We start from the raw sequence: 25,645 nt of genomic DNA on the forward strand, positions 1-25,645 counted from the left end.
ATTGAAGCCATGGACTCCAACATAGCAACGATCATGGGAATGGCACAGGACCAGGCAATGTTTCGTTCTTTTGTACACGGGGTCATCGTGAGTTCGATCTGAGTTGACCGGCAACTAACAACAACAAAAACAGTGGGGAGTACATGGAGATACAGACACAACAGGATTGACTGTAAGTTGATATGTATTAAAACTGGATACTGGATACATAGGAGTTCATTATATCATCATATTTAATTTTGAATATGTTTAAAATTCTCTAAAATAAAAGTTTTTAGATAATCAACCTATTTCCCAACTCTGTCCACTTAAAGACCTAGTGAGAAATCCAATAGCAGTGAACTCTCGTAGTGTCCAGATTGTGGCCTCTGAGTACACTTTCCACTACAGATACTAGGGTACTTGGTAGAAAGAACTGATTCTGGGGTTTTACTGGAAATGTACAAGAATAGCCTGTAATATCTTACCATCCCAGAAAGCAAGGAAGCGATCAAAGACTATTTGAGCCATGCCCAAAAGACCCAGGACCAACTTTAAGGACTTCCCGGTGGTATAGTGGTTAAGATCATGGCTGCTAACCAAAAGATCAGCAGTTCAAATCCACCAGCCACTCCTTGGAAACCCTGTGGGGCAGTTCTCTGTTCTGTAGGGTTGCTATGAGTCAGAATCAACTCGACGGCAGTGGGTTTGGTTTTTTTGGATTAAGTGGCCAAAATGGGGCATTTTAGAGCACCATTGAGTTCTAATGGCAGTGGATTGAAAAAACATCAAATATGTTAAAAATCTATGCATTCACAATGATACTTTAAAAAAAAAAACCTCGTTGGTCACTTTTGGAAGATGCTAGGAAGCCCATTTATTATTCTGAAAACCAGTAAATAATGGAAAAAGAATCAAGCATTTAATTTGCCATTATGTATGAATTGTGATTCTGGATAACCACAGTGTGATGAAGGAAAGTTCTTTTTAGGGAATTCTAGCTAATAAATGCTGAAGAATGATAGAATACCAGTGTTTTGCAACTCTTAATAATGGCTTAATAATAACTCTTAATAACTCAAATAATGGCTCTGGGTACCTGTCATCAATGTCTGCTAAAACTATTAGGTCAAAGACTGATGGAGAATTTTATAACAGATAGTTTTATGATAATACCTTAGCCCACTGCTCAATCTTAACAATATTGAAAAAAAGCTACCAGACCTCATGTGACAGCACCACCTTTCAGGTATTTTTGCCCACAACTTGAATGTGAACCTGATCAGGCTTCTATGTAGAACTACCAGTTTACAGGAAATACATTGGGTGGAGTCGGGGGCGGGGGATGGGGTGCAATATGGTAAATGACCATAGGGGAGTAATCAGCGGAATCTAAAATGTGAGAAACTACAGACAAATGACCTTATTTCTTCTAAGATAAAGGGCAAAAAGGAAAAAAGGGGGTTTGGAGGGACAGGAGTAATGAGATTTAAGATACATAACACCAAATGTAGTGAGTGAACTTTGGGTCCTAATTTGAAGAAACTTTAATAAAAAAAAACTCAAGACATTAAAGAAATTTCATTATTAACAGAATATAGAATAAATACTTTTTAAAAGATTTACATAATGATGTTGTAGAGATACATACTGTAATATTTACAATTGAATGATAGGATGTCTGGGATTTGTTTCAGAGTAGTCCGTCGTGAATGTATGCATTGGGCTGGGGGTAGCGACAAAGGAAGATTAGCTGTTGTTGTTAATTCTTAAAGCTTGAAGCTCTGGATACACAAGATTCATTATATGATTCTCTCTACTTTCATATATGTTGAAAATTTCCCATTATGAAAAACTTAACAGAAGTGGTTTGAAATTTTCCCTGTTTTTATGTTGTTGTTAGGTGCCATTGAGTCGATTCTGACTCATAGCAACCCTGTGCACAACAGAATGAAACACTGCTCAGTCCTGTGCCATAGTTACAATTGTTGTTATGCTTGAACCCATTGTTGTAGCCACTGTGTCAGTCCACCTCATGGAGGGTCTTCCTCTTTTCCACTGACCCTGTACTTTATCAAGCATAATGTTCTTCTCCAGGGACTGATCCCTGCTGACAACATGTCCAAAGTATGTAAGATGCAGTTTCACCATCCTTGCTTCTAAGGAGCATTCTGGTTGTACGTCTTTCAAGACAGATTTGTTCGTTCTTTTGGCAGTCCATGGTGTGTTCAGTGTTCTTCACCAACACCATAATTCAAAGGCATCGATTCTTTGATATATGTATATATTTTATATATGTAATCAATTCTATATATTCTGTGTGTGTGTGTATATATATAAAATCATCAGTATACACACTTACATGCACACTTACACACACTTACATATATATCAGAACATTAAGGAGCCCTCCTGGCGCAATGGTTAAGCGCTCAGCTGCTCACTGAAAGGTCACCTGTTGGAACTCACCAGCCAATCCACGGGAGAAACCTGTCAATCTGCTCCTATAAAGATTACAGCCTTGGAAGCCCTTTGAGGCAAATTCTGCTCTGTCCTATAGGGTCGTTATGAGTTGAAATTGACTCCATGGCAACAGAAGAATCACAAAATTTGCTAATTTGACATTTTTCAGGTGTACAATTTAGCAAAATCAATTACATTAATCATGTTATGCAACCCTCATCTGTTGTTGGCAATTTTTCCATCACCATAAACATTGCCCTTACCTGTTTTTATATTGGCTGTCTTCTTTGATGCTTTTCCTGTTCTCCATGTAGCCTATACATATTTAGGTTCAAAGATAGTAGCTGGAATCAAGCCTAAAGGTTTAGATATCTGGGATACACTTTCATATGTGAGAGAAGGGCTTTTCTTCTTCTGGCTTGGCAGATTGTGGGAACTCCCATTATTTTATAGGAGGTTTATATATCTTGCTAGGGGCTGAGCTAGTAGAATTAGTTTATATGACACTAGATCTTGAGCTCCTTTGTACACATCCTTCAGGAGTGGTCCGAGCTCTCTGTCCCTACAGCGGTTCATCCATTTTATTCCCTACTCCCAAAATAGGATTCCTTCCTTGGGAAGGCAGTCTACAGAATTAATCAGTTTATAAAACTAATTAATATACCGTTATTATGACAATTTCTAGCACTTGTACATTTTGTTTTATAATAGTGCAGACTACCGGACAGACCAGACTAGTTGTCTTATTTTCTTTAAATGCATGATACTTACTTTCATATCCTTGCTTAATTGCCCTCTCAGAGTATTTAAATACCTATCTTAAAAGACTCAATCTAAGCCCATCTCTTCAGGTATCCTTCCTAAGTTGTAATGACATTTCTCTTTTGAGTGCCTGTAGTCAATCTACTATATACCATAAAATTAATCACTTAATATATTTTCAGACAGTATCTGTGTATCAGTTACCAATAGATAGCACATTGGTGTTCAGTATTATTGTCAGTTGAGAACTTTGAGTCAGTTGAAAATTTTGTAGGTTCTTGGAGATCTCTTGTCTAAAGAGAACATGAAATATCCAAGGAGTATTTGGAGCCCTGATGGTGCAGTGGTTAAGAGCTCAGCTGCTAACCAAAAGGTTGGCAGTTCAAATCCACCAGCTGTTCCTTGGAAACCTGATGGGGCAATTCTGCTCTGTCCTATTGGGTCGCTATGAGTCGGAATCAACTTGATGGCAGCGGCTTTGGTTTTTTGGTTTGAAGGAGTATTTAGAATAATAAATGTTATAGTATTCTAATGGAAAGTTAAACTAAATTTCAAAGAGCTACCAATTCCTTTTTACTATTAAGGCTGGTTATATAATCTTAATAGTAAAAAGGAACATGTTTTTTCCTTCTTTGGATTGAAGAGGAGAAAGGACACTGATAATGATCACTTTCACTCTTATGATTGAAGGAAAAAAGAAAAAACCTTCGAATGCTCTGTTTATATTTACTTTTTAACTTTGTATGAAATTAAAAGACTTATATTCAGTTTTATACTGTCAGTCCACCATGAATCTGAAAGTAATGATTTTATGTCTTCATCCAAACTTTAAAAAAACAGCCTAGGTAATTTTTATCAAAATATGGAGAAATCTAGCAAGTAAGTATAAGAGATTATAGATGATGAATATCATATTCAGATAACTCAAATATAAAACTTAGGGATTTTCTTAGCTGAGCTGGGTATCTAATCGTCGAGGTAGGAGGTGAATTTATCCCTGAAAGGGGAGGGCATTGGTAGCTCTTCATTTAGCTCCTTAGTGCTGATCCTGGAACTAAGAGGCTAAAAGGCATCCAGGAATTCACTGTGCCACTATTTTGTGCATCTGTCTTAGATGCAGAGAGGTGTTTCAGTATCCAGGATGTACTTGGATTATTTTTCATTTATAACCCATTTTTAAAAGAAAATTAAAAAACAAAAAGCTAGAATCAGTCATAGTCTAGGATAATTAATGTTCCATAATACACATTAGAGAAGAATGGTACCAGAATGGTGCCAGAATACTATAAACTATCAAAGGATGTTCAGATTCTAGTAATGTGACCGTGATTAGTATTTCCAGGAGGTAGTGATAATTCACTCATTATAGAGGAACGGAAGAAGAGTCAGATTTTAACAGAGACACATACTCATTCCAGTGAGCCCTGGTGGCACAGTAATTATGCAAAGTATGTGTATAAACCCAACTATTAAATAATATATTCTGGTTTAAGAGATCAGCAGTCTATGAGCTTCAGAGCAGCAGATGTCGTGTAGCTAATTTTGTTTTTTCTTAAAATGTAGTTGAAGCTTCTTGTCAAAATGGGGATGAAACTATTGAAACTATTGAGGCTGCTGAGGCACTTCTCAATATGGATTCTCCTGACCCTATGCTGGATGAAAAACGATTAAGTGAGTGGTTATATATTCTGATTTTTCTTGAGTTTATGCTTTGTAAAGTTTTTCTTTCCCTCTCTATAAGATGGTAAATATCCAAAGATCAGAGACCATATTTTTTATTTTTTGTGCCTCAAGCATTTTATACAGTGCACATTAAATGATGGTAATGATTTTATAAAAGCAGATAAAGAAGGGCTCGCGGACTTAGAAAAAATATTTCCCTTGGCTCCCCAAGACTGTTGCCCTGACATACTCTTCACACATTGAACCAGAACTAATCCCAGAGGTCACCTTATAGCTAAATGACAAATTAGCTCAAAAAATAATGAGTAGTACCCATAAGTATGGTGTTCCTTTAAAAAAAAATCACGTATACAAGACCAATCAGTCAAAAATTACTTAAAAACAAAGTTTAGAATGTGAAGGGGCAGGGAAACTCGATTAATGGAAACGGAACAACCAGATGGAAATAATGAGAATGTTTATGCTTTGTAGTTAGTGTCACTGAGCAACTTGTGTAGGAGTTGTTGAATGGGGACCAAAACTGCTATTAACCTTCATGAGAACACAATAAAATATTAATGAAAAAATTTATTTCCCTCATCTTACTCTCACAGATAAGTTTGAGATATTTTAAGGCACAGTACTAGTCGAAGCACCTTTGCTAAATGCTCAGTTGAACGTAGGTTTTTTGTTTTATTTTAATTTGGGGAATGAAGTCTTCAGAAACAAACAAAAAAAGTATTTTATTGGCTGTCACATATCAGATTGTGCAGAATTTCTTCTCTTAATCTGATTGGTAAAAGTATTAAGGTATTTAGAGTTCAAAGTAGTCTTTATAGATAGTTATCAATGAATAGTCAAAAATCTACTAAAAATTTAACACTTCATGAAATGAAATTCATTGCCATATTATTGATCTGCCTTTAATCCCATGTTCTCCTTTGGGCATTTCCAACAAGAAAGCAGTCAGGCTCATAAAATTAATTAATACTAATTGAACTCAGGATTCATATTGAATATTTACAGTATACAGTATATTTTTATATTATGTATCATTATATTATACTTTATATGTATATAATACATATTACATATATGTAATATTTATGCATTGAGGAAACCCTGGTGGTTTGGTGGTTAAGTGCTACAGTTGCTAACCAAAAGGTCAGCAGTTTGAATCTGACAGGTCCCCTTGGAAACTCTATCAGGCTGTTCTACTCTGTCCTATAGGGCTGTATGAGTCGGAATCGACTTGACGGCAACGGGTTTGTTTTTTTGCTATATGCATTGAGGAGCCCTGGTGGCACAGCAATTAAAGAGCCTGGCTGTTCACCAGAAGGTTGACAGTTTGAATCCACCACCTGCTCCTTAGAAACCCTATGCAGCAGTTCTACTCTGTCCTGTAGGGTTGCATAGAGTCAGAATCTCCTTGACATCAATGGGTTGTATGCATTGAAGGTCCCTAGATGGCACAAATGGTTTGCACGCATAACCGAAAGGTTGGCGGTTCAAACTAATGCAACGATGCTGCAGAAGAAAAAGCCTGGCCATCTGCTTTCATTAAGATTGCAGCCAAGAAAACTCTTTGGAGCAGCTATGCTCTGTAACACATTGGATTGCCATGAATCTGAATTGACTCAGTGGCAAACAACAACATTATATAATTCAGACAGATTCTATGATATAAAGGTTATAATTTTTAGAGTCTAAGATAGATCTCTTCATTAGTCCCTTATGAGATGTCTGAACAGATCAGTCTTAGATTTGTAATCGCTTAGTTGGCATTAGACAGTAAAGCAAAATATGAATGAATAGATACTGTTTTCCTCAAGCATACAATTTAGTTTTGAGATAGATATTTATGTAAATAATTGTAAAAGCCAAACTAAAGGCCATGAAAGTCATAGCAAATTTTTCTGGAAGCAGGGTATTTGAGTTGAGAACATCAGAGAGATATTTTTATGAAGGGAGTATTTTGTTCTGGACAAATAATATGATGAATGATGAATACTCCTTTAATAGGTTAGAGTAGACAGGAAAAAGCCATTTAAGGAAGAGAGAATGGTTTGGGCCAAAGATGCAGGCTTGTGAAAAAAGAATAAAATGTTTGAAATACAGTTTTTTTTTTTTTTTTTTTTTTAATATATAACTGCAGTGTAAGGCTTCGGTGGGTGGAGATGAAATTGGAAAAGTAGGTTTGGTCTAAATTGTGGAAACTTTTGAGTTAATACATGATAGAATTTGAGTTGATTTTTCCTTTTATTCCCCCTATAAACTATAGGAAGATACGCTGGTTTTATCATCCTACAGAGGAATAACATGGTCAGATCAGACTTAGTTTTCAGAAGATAACTTTAGCAGCAATGTGAAGAATGAAGAGGAGAGACCAAGATAGACTGATGATAGAAAGTCTAGTAAGGAAGATATTGAAACAGTTCGGTCAAGCAGTTGGTTCCTAATTCAGGAAATGTAAAGCAGAGAATGAATTTCAAGATTTTATTTGTACTTTAATTGTTATTGAAACAGGAAGCTTTTTTGATTTATAATAAAAAGTTGATTATAATTAGCCGATATTATTTCCATTAGGTAATAATATATTTAGTTCATCTGAAGATGACATTGTTGCCCCAGTCACCCATGTATCCGTCACATTAGATGGGATTCCTGAAGTGATGGAAACTCAGCAGGTTCAAGAGACATACGCAGACTCACCAGGAACCTCATCACCAGAACAACCTAAGAGAAAGAAAGGTAAGTGTTTAATTTGTTTATGGTCCAGTCTCAATGTGCAATCGAAATATTATTTTTATTCAAGGATATTTCTACATGAGGAAGCAATTAAAACTAATGTAAGAAAAAAAGTAAAGCATTTTTAAAAGCTTCTCTAGAGCAAAAATGGACACAAGACAAATTGAGATGTATTTCATTTTATTTTTTAATTAGATTATTTTACACATTTAAATTATTTGACCTATCTCACAGAAGAGGGGGTTTTCAACTTTTTAAAGCATTGAACTTATATCTAAACCCTTTTATCCAAGCAAAGAAAGAGCTTAGGTAGTGAGGGCAGGTCAGCTTCCTCCCAATGAGCATAGTTTGAAAACCATCAATATAGATTCCAATTTAAGATTTTAGCTGCAAAAATATGAGTTGGAAGGTCAGGTAAGTAGTAGAAGAGGAAAAGTTAGAATGTGTAAAATGGAAATTTTTAATTTTTTATGAATCAGGACCACCTTTGTGTTCTGAAGTCTGACACTGTTTCCATTTCATTGTCTTCTGATTCTATTCTAGCTTGTTTAATATTTTGAGTTTAACAATTTGGTTAGCAGCATCACCAGCCAACCAGTAACCTAATGTCAGGGAAATTCCAAGAGCCAAAACTGAAAGAAACTAAAAACAATAAGCATAAGCTGACACTGTAGCAGCTCTGAAGGGCTAAGGATATATTAGTCTTGGTGTCCAAAGAACTTGGATTTTATTGCCCATGTAGAGGCAGAAACTTAGGTCTTGGGCCCATGCAAGATAGAGTATTGGACAGAGACCTCAGCATAAAACTCGAGTCCTTGAGGGACCATACTCTCAGGACTTGGGGAAAAAAAATCCATTCAGTGGTACAGAGAGATGTCAAGGAAGCTTGTGTTTCTTGGCCTGGGCCATTAGTGGAGAAATTCTCTCTCAGAGAATTCATAATCCTAGGCCTGCGCTAACTGAAGTGTAAGATTAGATATTAACTTATCATTGATTTTGGGAATTCCTAGCCAAGTAATTAACATAAAAGTGGCCCCAAGATGGTAATAACTTTGGAGCACCTGGCAGAAGCTCTAATAAAATTATGCAGGAAGGACACCCTCAACCTAGGCCACATAAGAGTTCTAGATAAATAAAATCCTATTGAAGGTGAGCTCACATTTCAGTATCACAGAGCAGATGAGGAAGACACTGAGCGAGATGCAACAGGCATAGGAAACCCCAAGGTTATAAATATGCTTACAATTATTAAAGCAAGAAAGAAAGTAAAAAATGTGGTAAAAGAATAAGACTATTAAAAAAGATCAGGTGAAACTTCTTCTAGTCAAGATGGAATAACAGCCGGATTTACCTTTTTGTCTGAAACAATTAAAATAGTGGACAAAATATATGAAAAAATAGTACTGAAGATATTGGATATCAGTCAACAAAAGACGGTGATCCCTGAGAGACAGGAAACAAGTACAGTGAGCACTATGATTGCTCTACCTTACTGCCTGGAGGAAACTTCTAGGCTGCAGCATAGGAAGAAAGAACCCAAGCAGAGCCCAGTCATCTCCCTGAGTTGAGGAGACTGAGCTGGGAATCCAAGAGGCAACTACAAATTGCAAGGCAGTTTGAGATAAGAGAGGAGAGGAGACGCACAGAAAGAGAATTACAGATATCTGAAGAGGGTCCTCCTCAAATATTCAATTGACTACTCATCGTGCATGCATGTGAAGAAACTACCCAAAGTCAGGGAAAGAACCACCCAAATGGATTATCCCAGAGTTACTTCTCCAAGAACTTCAGACAATGAAATTATCAAATAGGAACTTCAAAGCAAATATGATTACAGTTATTAAGCCAAAAGAATAAAAAAATATGGTAAAAGAATATGTAGTTAAAAGGATTACAGGGAACAGTGCCCAGAGCTCACACAGGGTGGTGAATAATGCCTGTTCTGAACAGCCTGAGTGTAAAACTTAAAATTCAAAAGGCTTCAGATAGAGAATTAGGAAGGATCTTCCCCGCTCAGTAGTGGGGAAGATTAATCCTAGGCTAAATGCAGCTCTGGTCCTGCCTAACAAAATAACTTCATCCCAGATTAAGCTTAAAAATTTCTATAGTAGCACAAAATATCTAGCACCCAACAATAAAAAATTCACAATATCTGTCATCCAGTAAAAAATTATCAGGCATGCAAATTAGCAAGAAAATACAACCCATAATGAGAAAATCAATCAATCAAAATGACTTAGAAATTACAAAGATGATAAAACCCTTAGGCAAGAATGTTAAAAGTTATTAAGAATGCATTCTATATGTTCAGGAAGCTAGAAGAAAGATTGAATGTGTTAAGTAACAACACAGAAGATCTAAATTAAAAGCAAATAAAGCTTTTAAAAATGAAAACTACAATGTTGGAGATGAAAATTCACTGGGTGGGATTAACGGCAGTAGACATTGCCAAAGAAAAGATTGGAGAAGAACAAAACAATATAAACTGTCCAAAATGAAACTGAGAGAAAAAAGAAGCCTAATTAAAAAAAGAACAGAGCAGCAGTGAAGTGTTGGACAACTTCACATAGCCAAATGTATCACTGGAGTCCCTGAAGGAGTAGAAGAAGGGGGAACCAAAAAGAATTTGAAGAAATAACAGCCAAAAATTGTTCGAATTTGAGTGACATTATAAACCCAGGTATCCGAGCTCTGTGAAACCCAAGCTCAAGAAACATGAAGAAAACCCCAGTCTAAGACATATATTCAAATTGTCCAAAATCAATGATAAAGAGAAAATCTTAAAAGCAGCCAAAGAGAAAAAACGTGGATAAACAGCAGATTTCTCGTTGGAAACAGTCCAAATGTGAAGACAGTGCAATAACATTTTTCAGGTACTAAAAGGAAAAAAACCTATCGACTTGGAATACTTTACCCAGTGAAAATATCTTAAAAAAAAAAACAAAAGTTTTTTCATATATATAGAAATTAACAGAATTCATCATCAGCATACCTGCACTATAAGAAATGTTAAAAAGTTCTTTAAGCAGAAGGGAGATGATACTGAGTGGAAACCTGGATCTACACCAAGTAATGAAGAGCACTGGAAATGGTAGCTACATGGGTAAATATAAAACTTTTAAATTAATTAAATCTCTTTTAAAAGATGATCAATAGTTTAAAGAAAAAATAATATATTTTGGGTTTATAATATGCATAGTACAATGTATGACAATGATAGTCCATAGGCCGTGAAAAAAGAAATTTTAAGTATATGGCCATAAGGTTCTCATTGTAAAGTGAATTACTATCACTAGAAGGTGTAGACTGTGATAAGTTAAATATGTATATTAAAACTGTAAAGTACATGTTTGAGTATGCTGCATAAATATTCATATATATAATAAAGCACACAGAGGGCACAGTTATGGAGACTTCCTAGACATATCCAAATACCGCACAGAGTTGCTTTACGGGTTTAAAGGGCTTGGGACCATAGTCTCATGGGACAACACAATTAGCTGGCATAAAATAGTTCATAAAGGTAGTGTTCTGCATCCTACTTTGGGGAGCAGCGTCTAGGGTCTTAAAATCTTGTGAGTGGCCGTCTAAGATACAACTGCCGGTCTCTACTTGTCTGGAACAAAAGAGAGAGGAGGAAACCGAACACTTAAAGAAGAAACTAGTCCGTACAACTAATAACTCAAAAGATCATGGCCTAATCTAGCCTGAGACCAGAAGAACTATTTGGTGCCTGGCTCCTACTACCAGCTGTTCTGACCAGAGATACAATAGAAGAAGGTCCAGGATAGAATGGGAGAAAATGTGTGAAAAAAAACTCAAATTGCTGCAAAAGACCATACTTACTGGACCAATAGAGACTGGCAAAACCCCTGAGACTATCACCCTAAGATACCCTTTGAACTTGGAACTGAAGCTACTCCCGGAGGTTACCTTTCATCGATATAATAAATTGGCTTACAAAATAAACAGTATCACCTGTGAGTCCTGTGCTCCCTTAAATAATCAACTATATGACCCCAAACAGACAACATTAACCCTAAAGCAAAGCTGAGAAGGAAAGGAAGGACAAGGAATCTAGATTAATGGAACCAGAACAAACAGAATGGAAATAATGAGAGTGCTGACATGTTGTGAAAAATTGCACCAATGTCATGGAACGAATTGTATGAAAATTGTTAAATGGGAACTTAATTTGCTGTGTAAACTTGCACCTAAAATACAATAAAGTATTTTAAAGAAATAAATACTCAAGTTTCTCATGCAAAAAAAGAAAAAACTCTAAAGTAATTACTAATATATATATCAGACAGTTGTTGCTAATAAGCCAGCAAAAGATGTAAAGTGGAATCATTAACATCCTCAACCCAAAATCACAGGAAAAAAAGAACAGATGGGGCAAATAAGAAACAAATAACAAGATGATATCAGCCGTATCAGTAATCACATTAAGTGTAAATAGTCTGAACACCCCAATTAAAAGGTAGAGATTGTCAGATTGGGTGAAAAAGCAAGAGCCAGCTATATGCTATCTGCAAGAAATCTATTGTATAAAGACACAAAATGGTTAAAAGAAAAATGATGGAAAAGATGCATAAATAGCAGAAGAATCTTACCAGGGATAAGTAATGTCATTTCATAATGATAAAGGTGTGACATAAGAGGACATAAAAATATTAAATATTTCTGCACTTAATAACAGTTTCAAAATACGTAAAGCAAAAATTGATAAACCTGCAAGGATCCACAGTAACAGTCCAAATTTAAATACTCCTCTCAATAATTAATAGAATGAGTAGAGACAAAATCATCTAAAAGAAAACTTGAACAACACTGTCAACTAATTTAATTGACATTTATTGAACACTCTACCCAACAACAGTAGAATATACTTTCTTTTCAAGTGCACACCGAACAGTTTACCTATACAGACCATTTTCTGGGCTATAAAACAAGTCTCAATAAATTTAAAAGGATTTAAGACATTTAAAGTGTGTTCTCTGATCAGAATGGAGTGAAATTAGACGTCAGTAACATAAAGATTTTTTTTTTAACATAAAGATACCTTGAAAAATCTCCTAGTATTTGGAGACTAAAAATCACACCCAATAGACAAGGAGGAAATCAAAGAGAAATTATAAGGTATTTTGAATTGAATGAAAATGAAAACATCAAAATTTGTGGGATACAGCTAAAAGGGAATGTAGAATGAAATTTATAGTACTAAATGCCTGTATGAGAAAAGAGGAAATATATTAAATGAATGTCCCCAACTTCTACCTTAGGAAACAAGAAGAAATGCAAATGGAACCCAAAGTAAGTAGAGTAAAAGAAGTAATAAAGATCAGAATAGAAATCAATGAACTAGAAAGTAGAAAAACAATAGAGAAAATTAATCAGTCCAGAAGCTGGTTCTCTTAACAAAATTCAAACTCATTAAAAAAAGACCAGACTTACTGGTCTGACAGACACTGGAGAAACCTTCAGAGTTAAGGCCCCTAGACACCCTTTAACTCAGTACTGACGTCACTCCTGAGGTTCATCCTTCAGCCAAAGATTAAAAAAAAAACAAACCTGTTGCCGTCCAGCTGATTCCAACTCTATATAGGACAGAATGGAACTGCCGCATAACGTTCCCCAGGAGTGACTGACTGGTAGATTGGAACCGTCGACCTTGTGGTTAGCAACCGTAGCACTTAACCACTACGCCACCAGGGTTTCCACAGGCAAAGATTATGCAGGCCCATAAAACAAACAATAACACACATAACTCAACCACGTATACAAGACTAAATGTGCACACCAGCCTAAGGGCAAGGACCAGAAGGCAAGAGAGGACAGGAAAGCTGGATGGATGGAGATTGGGAACCAGGGCCAAGAAGGGGAGAATATTGACACATTGTGGGGTTGACAACCAATGTTACAAAATAATATGTGTATTAATTGTTTAATGAGAAACTAATTTGCTCTTTAAACCTTCATCTAAAGTGCAATAAAAAAATAGAAATAAAGATTTTTGTCAAAAGTTGGTTCTCTTAAAGAAATTAAGTTTGATATTTAAAATCCTTCCAAAAAGAAAACTTCAGGCTGAGAGACTTCACTGGTGAATTCTACCAAATATTTAAGAAAGAAATACTACTAATTCTGCATAAAGTCTTCCAGAATATTGAAGGGGAGACGATATTTCTTACTTTATTCTGTGAAGCCAGCATTAGTCTGATACCAAAACCATACACAGACATTATGAAAAAAGAAAGCTATAAGCCAATATCCTTCAGGAACACAGATACTGAAATTCTTAACAAAACTGAATCAGACAGAACCCAACAATATCTAAAATGGATAATATGTTATGAACAAGTGGGATTTATCCCAGGAGTGCAAGGTTGACTTAGCGTTAGAAAGTTAATCAGTGTAAATCATATTAATAAATGAAAAGGAAAAACCACATGATCATATTAATAGATGCAGAAAAACCATTTGACAAAATCCAACAGGCGTTCTTGGTAAAAACTTTCAGCAAACCAGCAATAGAAGGAAATTTTCTCAACCTGATAAAGGGAGTCTTCAAAAAACCTACAGCTAACATCTTAATGGTGAAAGACTGGGTATTTTCCCTCTAAGACCAGGAACAAGGCAAGGATGTGTGCTCATGCCACTTCTATTCAGGACGGTGCTGGAAGTTCTAGACAATGCAAGAAGGAAAGAAAAAGGAAATAAAAGGTTGAAAAAGAAGTCAAACTGTCTTTATTTGCAGACATGATTGTCTGCATAGAAAATGCTATAAAACCAGTTGCCGTGAAGTCGATTCTGACTCATAGCGACCCTATATGACAGAGTAGAACTGCCCCATAGGGTTTCCAAGGCTGTAAATCTTTATGAAAGCAGACTGCCACATCTCTCACCTGCGGAGTGGCTGGTGGGTTCAAATTGCCAACCTTTTGGTTAGCAACCGAGCGCTTAACCACAGTGCCACCAGGGCTCCTTAGTAGATGCTATACCAAACCAAACCCATTGCTGTCGAGTTGATTTCAACTCATAGCAAACCTATAGGACAGAGTAGAACTGCCCCATAGCATTTCCAAGGCTGTAAATCTTTACAGGAACAGACTGCCATATCTTTCTCCTGTGGAGCGGCTGGTGGGTTTGAACCACCAGCCTTTCAGTTAGCAGTCAGGTGCTTAACTGCTGCACCACCAGAGCTGTAGAAAATGCCATAGGAACCTACAAAAAACTACTAGAAGTAATATGTGACTTTAGCAAGGTTTCCTGATACAAGTTCAATATGCAAAAGTCATTATACTTTTATATACTGTAATGGTCAATTAGAATTTGGCAACACTATAAAAAAATGTGAAATTCTTACAGAAAATCTGACAAAATATGTAAGATCTTTGTGCTGAAAACTATAACGTATTGCTCTGAGAACTGAAGAAGACCTAAAAATGGAGAGGTATACTATTTACAGGGATCTGCAGACCTCATATTGTTAAGATGTCATTTCTTCCCTAATTGATAGGAAGAGTCAATGGCATTCTAATAAAAATATTAGCAGTCTTTTTTTGTAGAAATTGACAAGTTGAAACATAAAGAGCCTAGAAGAGCCAAAACACCTGATGAAGAGGAGCAAATTTGATGAACTTAGACTACTTGACTTCAATACTTACCATAAATAAAGCTACAATACCATATTTGTACACAAATAATGCATGTCTTCTATGTTTGTTTGCCAACTTTGCCCCCCCAGAGGTATTTTCAGAAATGTACTATGCTAATTTTTTTATAGCAACATATAAAAAATTTGCATAGCAGTGCTTTTGAAAATATCTCTTAGGGCGAGGGCTCAGTTGATGAACAGATGTAGAAGGTTGCATGAAAAATATGGTAATCAAGACAGTGTGGTATTGGCATCAAGTGAGACAAATGGAAGAGTGGAACAGAATAAAGAAATATACACATATGGTCAGTTGATTTCTCAGCAGAGGTGCAAAGGCAATTCTGTGGAGAAAGGATAGTGGTGCTAGAACAATAGAGTAAAAAAAAAATTTTTTGTGTGTGTGTGTGTGTGTGAAAACAGCTGGCAGTTTCTTTGAAAAGTTTAATGTGTGACCCAGCTGTTCCACTCCTATGTATTTACCCAAAAGATTTGAAACCGTGTGTTTATACAAATACTTCTACATGAATGTTCTCAGCAGCTTTATTTGCTATAGCCCCAAACTGGAAACAACCCAAATGTCCATCAGGTGCCGATTGGATAAATAAATTTGTGGTATATCTATACACTGGAATACTAGTCAGTGATAAAATGGAATTGATATACACAACAAAAATTGGTAAATCTGAAAATAGCGAAGCTGAGTGAAGGAAGCCAGACCAAAAGAAAAAGTGTGGTTCTGTTTACGTGAAATTCTAGAAAATCCAAACTAATCTATCATGACACAAAGCAGATCAGTGGTTACCTGTGGACTGAACAGGATAGATAGGGAGGAGTGAGATATATGGATTATCGAGGGGCATAAAGAGACTTGCAAGCAATAGATACGTCCATTATCTTGATTGCGGTGATGGTTTTACCTAAACATATCAAAACATATCAAATTGTAAATTTTAAACATAGGCAGTTTATTGATAGTCGATTATACCTCAAAGCTGTTAAAAAAAAAAAAAAGACCAAATACTATGATGAAAAAAGACAAATAGAACTTACAGAGATGAAAAATGAAACTGAAAACATAATACACGTATTAAACAGCAGACTTCTGAAGAGAGAACTAATTATAATTAGTTCCAGTATAGATCTGATGTTGAGTAAAAAATATGAAAGGGTTGGACACGTGGAGGATTAAATGAAAAGGTTTACATGTTTATTCAGAGCTCTGGGAACTCGTTGGGGTGGGGGGAAAGAGAATCTGTAGGGCGAGGAAGAAGCAATATTCAAAGAGATAATAACTAATAATCTTTCAGAATGATATTAACCCTCAGCCTGGCAAATTCCGAATAGGGTAAAAAGTGAAAATAAATCCCTGCATTATAAATACAACATAATAAAAACACAGAACACCAAAAACCCCTTCCTCTGCCCCCCTGCCCCAAAAAGAAGTAAATAGAAACAAAGAAACTAACCAGGGAGAAACTACAGTATTTAAACAGGAATGATTATTAGACTGGAATCATAGAAGCTCCAAATAAAAGCCAGAAGAATTGGGTGTCTTAAAGGTGCCGAGAAGAAATAACTGTCAACTGAAAATTCTAAGCTATATATAATTCACGTGAAGGTGTGTACATGCTACCTTGAATAGTAAGGAAGGTGATATAGAGAATGGGTATTAGATAGGCTACCAGCAGTGTCTACCATGACTTACGCTAGTGGAGAGAACCAACTGGAATAAAGAAAATGTTATCTAAGAATAGACAGGTGAGTAGAAAAAATGAAGCACAGAAAAAAGCAGGTAAGACAGCACAAAAAAAGATGGTAAGAAGGTAGGTAGTTACTGAAGTCTGTGGGTTCTAGCATCTAGTGCGTCCTGGCTTCTAATAGCTGTTACGAACACAGTCAGCCAGAAGCACCTGCCTCATGAATGGGTTCTCCGCAGATATCTGTAATCGTGGAAGTTGAGGTACCTGGCTGACTGGTTCCATGTTCATACATTTGGCAGCCTTGAGAGGGGCCTGAAGCGTGAAGAGTGGCCTTTTTGACCCTCTTCTCCTTGCGTCTTACTCACTTCAGAAATGTTTTCCTATTCAGTTTCTGTGGGAGTGGTTTGTTATTACTGTGAGACTTTAGCTCTAGAATTCTGCTTTTCTCATTGTCCTCCACTAGTCCAGAATTTGCCCTTACGATCTAGACCAGAGAGGGAGAGTCAGCCTCAGGCATAGGAGGTACTAACTAAAATATCCATTTATGCTTAATCTTCATTGTTTCTCACATACAGAACAGTAGTCTGTTCAGAAAGCAAAGTAATCTCAAATCACAGGCAACATTGCCACCAAGCTGCAATTTAGATAAATGGTAAAAGAACATCACAAACTCACCTTTAGAATAGTTGGCCTACCCAGTCTGGATGTGTTTAAAGATTGGGTAATGGACACTCATAAAACTTGTTTGCTGTGAATTGGAAAGAAGTACAGAAAATGAGATTTTTAAAAACGTGCAGAAAAATAAAAATTATATGGTCCACGAAAATTTTGCTTAAATGTTTTCTACATCCCTAGAGTTCTGGGAAGTGTGTAGTATTTGAGAGCTAACTGTTTATGCAGGAATGTATTTAGAAGAGAAAAGCTAAAAATCTACTCTTACCTTAAAAAGTTTATATAAGCAAAAGGCAGACAAACCTATATAGCTAATTTTTTGAGCCCAAATTTTTCAGCCTCAAGAACATTCTCCAAAATTTGAAGGAAGTCATGCTAGTATTGTCACCTCAAAGACAAAATACAATATTTAAACTTAACCTTTTTACAGATGAATAAAGTATCATTTCCTATATAAATTTGTTTGTAATCTAACCTACGTTAATGTTCACTTATTGCTAAAGTTATTTTCCTTTTAGTAAACAGCATTTTAGGAGGCCAATAGCTGTGACTTCAGCATTTGGCACTTGAAATTCAGGATAAATGCCAAAATAGCATTTTGTTATTGTTGTTGTTAGGTGCCATTGAGTCAGTTTTGACTCACAATGACCCAGTGTACTACAGAATGGAACACTGCCCAGTCCTGTGCCATCCTCATAATCGTTGTTACGTTTGAGTCCATTGTTGCAGCCACTGTGTCAGTCCATCTCCTTGGGTATCTTACTTGCTTTCACTGACCCTACCAAGCATGATGTCCTTCTCCAGGGACTGGGCCCTCCCGATAACATGTCCAAAGTATGTGACATGAAGCCTCTTGATTCTAAGGAGCATTCTGGCTGTACTTCTTCTAAAACAGACTTACTCGTTCTTTGGGCATTTTGTGGTACATTCAATTATCTTTGCCAACATCATTTGTAAGAGGCGTCAATTCTTCTTCGGTCTTCCTTATTTGTTGTCCAGCTTTTGCATGCATATGAGGCGATTGAAAACACCGTGGCTTGATGTTTATAGCATTTTATAAACAGCTGAATTATCCATTCTCTCTCACTTTTGGGGGAGAACATTTATGCAGAGCTGTTCTTATTTCAGGGAGAAAAACTAAACCCCCACGACCAGATTCCCCAGCCACTACGCCGAACATATCTGTGAAGAAGAAAAACAAAGATGGGAAGGGTGAGTACTACCATAATTTCCCTATAATACATACAGGTCAAATAGCATTCAGATTGCGTTAGAGTGTTTGCATGTTGTAAGTAGAAACCAACAGCTTCCTTGACATATTGAAATGGATCTTATTGCTGCCACATGTTTACATAATATGTTTAGCAGTTTCTGTATAGAGATGCTAATAATGTAGTTCAAGAAGTCTGTTTGAGTGATTTTCACTTAACGTCAAAAGAATCCATTCTTTCATTACATAATGAGGCTCTTACAAGAGTTTAGCCTGGTTGGGTTTTCACTTCATAGGCAATTTATTATGTCATCTGAATGTTCTGATATTTTCATAACTACTTCCCAAATTGGGCAAAATTGCTATATGGCTGATGTTCTGCCTCTAATATAAAGAGAACTACTGAAAGATTCTGTATGACTTTTCCACTGCTGTTTATTCTATGTAATGATTCTTAAAGAGGCAGAAAAAAAATAAGTGTCAAAGTGCTTTCCAACTAAGCCATCACAAATCAAATTAAGATTGATCTGTTTAGACATCTCATAAGGGACTAATGAAGAAATCTATCTTAGACTCTAAAAAATTATAACCCTTACATCACAGAAATCTGGCAGAATTATATAATGTTCTCATGTAATTTTAGGTGGAACTTTTATAAGGTTTTTAAGTTATATTTTATTGTATTCTTTCAAAGGAGATTTTGGCCAGTTAAAAAGAAATTGCTTTTGTTTCAGGGAACACAATTTATCTTTGGGAGTTTTTACTGGCACTGCTTCAGGACAAAGCTACCTGTCCTAAATATATCAAATGGACCCAGCGAGAAAAAGGCATTTTTAAATTGGTAGATTCTAAAGCAGTGTCCAGGTTGTGGGGGAAGCACAAAAATAAACCTGATATGAATTATGAGACCATGGGAAGAGCTCTCAGGTATGTGAAGTTTTTATAGTTCATTGCGTTAAGAATCTCATTTCCTAAATACTTAAAATATAGGTAACTTCTAAAAAATGAAGGGACTAAAGACATGGTGAACATTACTTATTGAATTTATTTTACATATTGAAATCAGTATGCATTTATTTAGAAATCTTACGGAAATCTGGGAAAATGTTTTCCTTCCAAGAAATCTTTGTGCAAAAAACATGTTTTACTATAAAGAGATTAGAAAATGTTAAGCTATCACCAGTACTTGTAAATGAACCACAGTGCCCTTATGCTTTGAAACGTTAAATTCAGCACAAAGTGTAAATACTGGTAATGCATGTACTTAAGAAGATATTACTGGGGGTTCATTTTTAAACATAAATTTCAGGTGTGATATGATATAATAGTAGAATAAATTAATGTTTCAGGAGTAATGTTAGACATTGTGAAAATTTTGGACAAATGTACCATTTTATTATTAAGCTCATTTTTGTTTTTCTGTTATCACATCATTTATTCTTCAAGATATGCATGTCCTTGAGAATCATGCTAGAAATAGCAATGATCTGAATGATAACCTTTTTCTTAAACTAGAACTATTTAATTACAGGCTGTGTGTGTGTGTGTGTGTGTATTTAATCTTACATTTTAGGTTCTCCTTGATTTAATTAAAATTGATGACAAAATTTAAATGACTTCTTGTACATCATTAAATGTTACACACAGCACAATTGGATAACTGAATCAAATTTGAACTTTTTGGAAGCAGATTATAGGAAGTTATGGAGGGGAAACAATTTCTTGGGGGTGAGGAGTTATAGTAAATTTGATTATCCCTGAATAAGGGACATAGCAGAAAGGTAGAGGAAGGAAAAAAAAGTGAAGGTCGAGAATAATCCATATGCTTTATCAATAAAATCCCTAGTTGGAATTGATTTTAGATTTAGTTGGTAATAGGACTTTATATGTGAGTAAATGTGTGCATTTTACATATATTGAGATTTAAGCCTTTGTTTATGATTAGGAACATTTCATTTTGTTGAATATCATTTTAACTTACATTTAATTAAGTAAAATATTGATGAACTTGTCTGCTTTCAATAGGTACTATTACCAAAGGGGTATTCTGGCAAAAGTGGAAGGTCAGCGCTTGGTGTATCAGTTTAAGGAAATGCCAAAAGATCTTATTTATATAGATGATGAGGATCCAAGTTCCAGCATGGAGTCTTCAGATCCATCACTGTCTTCGACAACCACTTCAAGTAGGAACCAAGCAAGCCGATCCAGGGTATCTTCAAGTACGGGGATAAAAGGCACCACTACAGTTCTCAAACCAGGGAATGCGAAAGCTACAAAACCCAAAGATCCCGTGGAAGTTGCACAGCCATCAGAAGTTTTGAGGACAGTGCAGTCCACACAGCCTCCATATCCCACTCAGCTCTTCCGGACTGTTCATGTAGTGCAGCCAGTACAAACTGTCCCAGAAGGAGAAGCAGCCGTAACCAATAGCATGCAAGAGGAGACATTAAATTCTTCCGTTCAGAGTATTAGGTGAGAAAACTAAAGCTACCACTGCATGATGCTACTACCATGTTAAGTAGATTGGTTAAGTAGGTTGAGATTCAGAAGTGAAAATAAAAATTATATAGATGTTAAGCTAGAACTCTTTTTTTTTTTTTACTTTTAGATTTAGTAGACATAAAAATACTCTGGCAAATTGTTATAAATGTTTCTAAATGCTTACTCTTAATTTCTGTACTTATCTCCTCGTGGACCAGTAACATACATTCACAGATTGACACCAGTCTACAAGCCATATGTTGAAAAGCACTATATTAAAAAATCCCATGATGTATTGACACCAGTCTACAAGCCGTATGTTGAAAAGCACTATATTAAAAAATCCCATGATGTAGTTAATGCCTCCATTCTGCAGATGAAGAAAGTGAGGCACAAAGCAAAGCAGTTGATTATCTTGCTTAGGCCAGATTAGATCCTTTGAAGCTAAATTCTTGATCAACAGATAGTTTCAGTAGCAGTAAATATTATGTCAGTCCTCTATCAGTGACTCCTTATTTTTGAACTTCAACATTATTTTACCAATGTAAGTCTAGTACAGTATACCTGTATATAACTGGATCGATCCATACCAGGAGTTATCCAAATATAAGAACAACCAGAGAATGGTTTCAGATCTTTTTTTCAACCTAGTCAAAAACTGTAAAAAGTCAATATAAATTGATATATCAGGATCTTTCAGCACACATTTAGTTTTAAGAAATAAACAGTATTTTGGGAACATCCCTATCAAGTCTAAAGTTCAAACAGGTGGGGAGACCACGAACCTAAGGTTGAAATGTTCTCCTTTTCAGGCTTTTGGAGTGGTGGAAGTAGGAAGAATTGTTATCTGTTTGTTTAATCAAATCATATTTATCTCATAAACCCAGGAGATGTGAAATAACAGATAGGCCAAGAGAACCCTGTCTGATTTTTAACTGGTGTTTCACAGAAATTTGGTACTGGTGTCAACTGATTTGGAATAGTGATGGTGGTGGTGGTGGTATGATGGGGAAGCAGAAAATCTAGATGGATGTTTGCAGTGTCATTCAATTTTTCTGTTTCTGCTGTCTATGAATTTCTAGAAAATGAATTATGATAAAACATAAGAACCCTTCCAAAGCCAGTAAAAATGATTCTTTGATTAGTTTGATTAGCAGACTTCAGTCCTCCATTTGTACCCTCCAGAATATAAATGCTGGGTTTTGTTCAACTGATCTTGAAGTAAGGTAATGTTAGAATCCAGACAGACTTGGATGATTAAGTTTTCCTTGTACAGTCAGATTGAACCTTCGACCTTGTGAAAATCTAATTCTTCATACACCTATTTGATTTGTAAGAAGAACATAAAGATCACTTTTTTCCATAATTTAATTAGACAGGAATGATGTCATCTTCAACTTTTATTAGAGGAGTACATTTTTTAGCTCTCTCTTTTTCCTTTTAATGTTTGATTTTCTTCTAGGTCCTGTTACTTCCGTGTGGTGGGCGTATGTGGCTCCTCCCATTAAGTTTCTAGGCTCTTTGCCATCATTTTGCTGTGTTTGTCTTTGATAGGAAATATGCAATAGCCAGTAGTCACTAGGACCCCCTTCTCAGAGTGGTCTAAAGTAGGTTTGTTACGCTGTTTTCTTGCAGCTTTTGTTAGATCCACGTTGCACACACAGTGCAGGCCTTGCTTGCCAGTTCATTGTGCTTTCCTTCTCCCCAGCTAAGCCTGACTACTTGCCTGTATCTCAGTCCGGTATACACACCTGGCATTTCAGTTGATTCTAATCACTGTCTCCTGTATATTTAAATCGGTGGGAGCCAGATTTTATGCATTGCCATTTTCCCCAGCACCTAACATGCATTCATATTTATTGATTTTATCTTGAAGTAGTATATATATTCATTTCCTATCTTTTCTTAGGGTAATACATTCTCTAAGTAGACTATAGCATGAAGAAAATTTAACTTCCTCAAACTTTAAGTCATACAGTCTTATTGTAGTAAGTCATTCCTCGGTTTGTATGTATGTATATACATACATATATATTTATTGGCTTTTTTTTTTTTTTTAACTTTAATTCCTCTCTCATTTGGTTATATTTTTTTGTTTTCCACCCAGAAGTCCTACTTATTTTCAAGCAGTTAAACTTCTAATAGAATGTTTTCTATTCTCTGAAATTACTAGATGTGGAAAGAAAAAAGCAAATGAATGGTAACATCTTTGAAGACTTACAGCTCCTGTGTGTAATTAGTTTTTGCTTTTATTTTGTTCCTCTCCACTATATAGAAAGAAAAAAATGTTAAATTTCAAGCAAATCGTACATATCACACCAAAATTTTACCATATTTTTATGATTAGCTTTTCATTAGAATTAATTTCTAGAATCTGTTTAGAGTCCCTTGCTTATTTATTTATTTATTTTGTATTTGCATTTTTTAGATAATTTTCCCAGCTCCTTACTAGGAAAATTTCACAATATAGGAAAGTTGACATTGTACAATGAACACCTATTTACTGTCCTCCTAGAATCACAGATTGCTAGCATTTTGCCCTATTTGTTTTCTGCCTCTATTTATTTGTACTTTTTTTTCTGTTTGACCATTTGTTAAGTAAGTTGACCTCATCATGACGTTTTACCCCTAAATATTTCAACCTACAACTCTTAAGAAGAGGCATTTTTCTTCACAATTATCACTCCCGAGAAAATTAGCGTTCGTTTAGCAATATCTTTCTTGATTCTGTGACTACTTATTAATGAAAACATAGAAAGACCTTTCTGTGGTCTGAATTTTTTTTTTTTTTTTTTTTGTACTTTAGATGAAGATTTACAGAACAAACTAGCTTGTCGTAAAACAGTACACATATTGTTTTATGACATTGCTTAACAACCCCTCAACATGTCAACAGTCTCCCTTCTTGACCTTGGTTTCCCTATTACCAGCTTTCCTGTCCCCTCCTGCCTTCTAGTCCCTGCCCCTGGGCTGATGTGCCCCTTTAGTCTCATTTTATTTTATGGGCCTGTTGAATCTTTGGCTGAAGGGTGTGAATCTTGGTAGTGACTTCATTACTGCGCTAAAAGGGTGTCTGGGGACCATACTCTTGGGGTTTCTCCAGTCTCTATCAGGCCAGTAAGTCTGGTCTTTTTTGAATTAGGATTTTGTTCTATATTTTTCTCCAGCTCTGTCCAGGATGCTCTATTGATACCTGTCAGAGTAGTCAGTGGTGGTAGCCGGGCACCATCTAGTTGTACTGGACAAAGTCTGGTGGAGGCCATGGTAGATGTGGTCCATTAGTCGTTTGGAGTAATCTTTGCCTTGTATCTTTTGTTTTCTTTATTCTCCCTTGTTCCCAAAGCAGTGAGACTGGTGTAGTATCTTAGATGGCCACTCAGAGGCTTTTAAGACCCCAGATGCTACTTACCAAAATAGAACGTAGAACATTTTCTTTATAAACTATGTTACGCCAGTTGACCTAGATGTTCCCCAAGACCATGGTACCCACAGCCCTCAGCCCAGCAATTTGGCCCCTCAGAGAGGAGCTTCCATGACCTTGCCTTGTACAAGTTGTGCTGGCTTCCCCAGTACTGTGTACTGACTTGCCCTTCACCAAAGTTGCCACTTATCTATTGTCTATTTAGTTTTTCCATCCCCACCGTCCCCCTTCGTAACCATCAAAGATTGTTTCTTTTTATGTGTAAACCTTTTCATGAGTTTTTACAGTAGTGGTCTCATACACTGTTTCTCCTTTTGTGATTGACTTGTTTCACTCAGCATAATGCCTTCTAGATTCATCCATGTTTTAAGATGCTTCGCGATTCATCATTGTTCTTTATTTATCATTGTATAATACTCCATTGTGTGTATGTACCACAGTTTTTTTATCCATTCATCTGTTGATGGGGATCTAGGTTGTTTCCATCTTTTTGCTATTGTGGACAACGCTGCAATGAACATGGGTGTGCATATGAAGAAAGACTTTTTTAAGGTTTTTCTGTGACTGCGAGAAGTTAGAATGCATATTACCCAAAATTTAGCTAAATAGTTAAATTAATATAACAACGATAGTCACAGAGTACTCTGTATGCCATATGGTTTACATATATTCATTTATAGAATCCTCATAGCTCAATGAGGTGCAGACAGTATTATCCCCATTTTACAGATGAGGAAACCGAGGCAAGGAGAGGCCAAGGAGCTTGGTCACATCTAGTAAGTGGCAGTATCTAGCCAGTATTTATCAGGTAAGCAGTTTAGCCCAAAGCAGCGAGCTTAATGACGTGCCGTACTGCCTATTGATTTACATAAATCACATGAATTATTAGC

The 25,645-nt window shown here is 36.0% G+C and overlaps 1 protein-coding gene across 2 annotated transcripts in view; it reads left to right on the plus strand.

The window, feature by feature from the left end:
- Positions 1-25,645, plus strand: part of ELF1 (E74 like ETS transcription factor 1) — a 63,267-nt gene that overhangs the window by 32,611 nt on the left and 5,011 nt on the right. Inside the window, exons 3-7 of one of the 2 annotated variants that reach the window (XM_049853146.1) lie at positions 4,768-4,875; positions 7,453-7,617; positions 18,772-18,855; positions 19,588-19,780; positions 20,879-21,325. In XM_049853146.1, the coding sequence (XP_049709103.1) occupies positions 4,768-4,875; positions 7,453-7,617; positions 18,772-18,855; positions 19,588-19,780; positions 20,879-21,325 (997 nt within the window). The remainder of the gene's footprint in view (positions 1-4,767; positions 4,876-7,452; positions 7,618-18,771; positions 18,856-19,587; positions 19,781-20,878; positions 21,326-25,645) is intronic. The other variant, XM_049853147.1, reaches the window with a different exon arrangement.

The sequence above is a fragment of the Elephas maximus genome, chromosome 14 (assembly GCF_024166365.1).
Source record: "Elephas maximus indicus isolate mEleMax1 chromosome 14, mEleMax1 primary haplotype, whole genome shotgun sequence".
NCBI classification, from domain to species: domain Eukaryota; kingdom Metazoa; phylum Chordata; class Mammalia; order Proboscidea; family Elephantidae; genus Elephas; species Elephas maximus.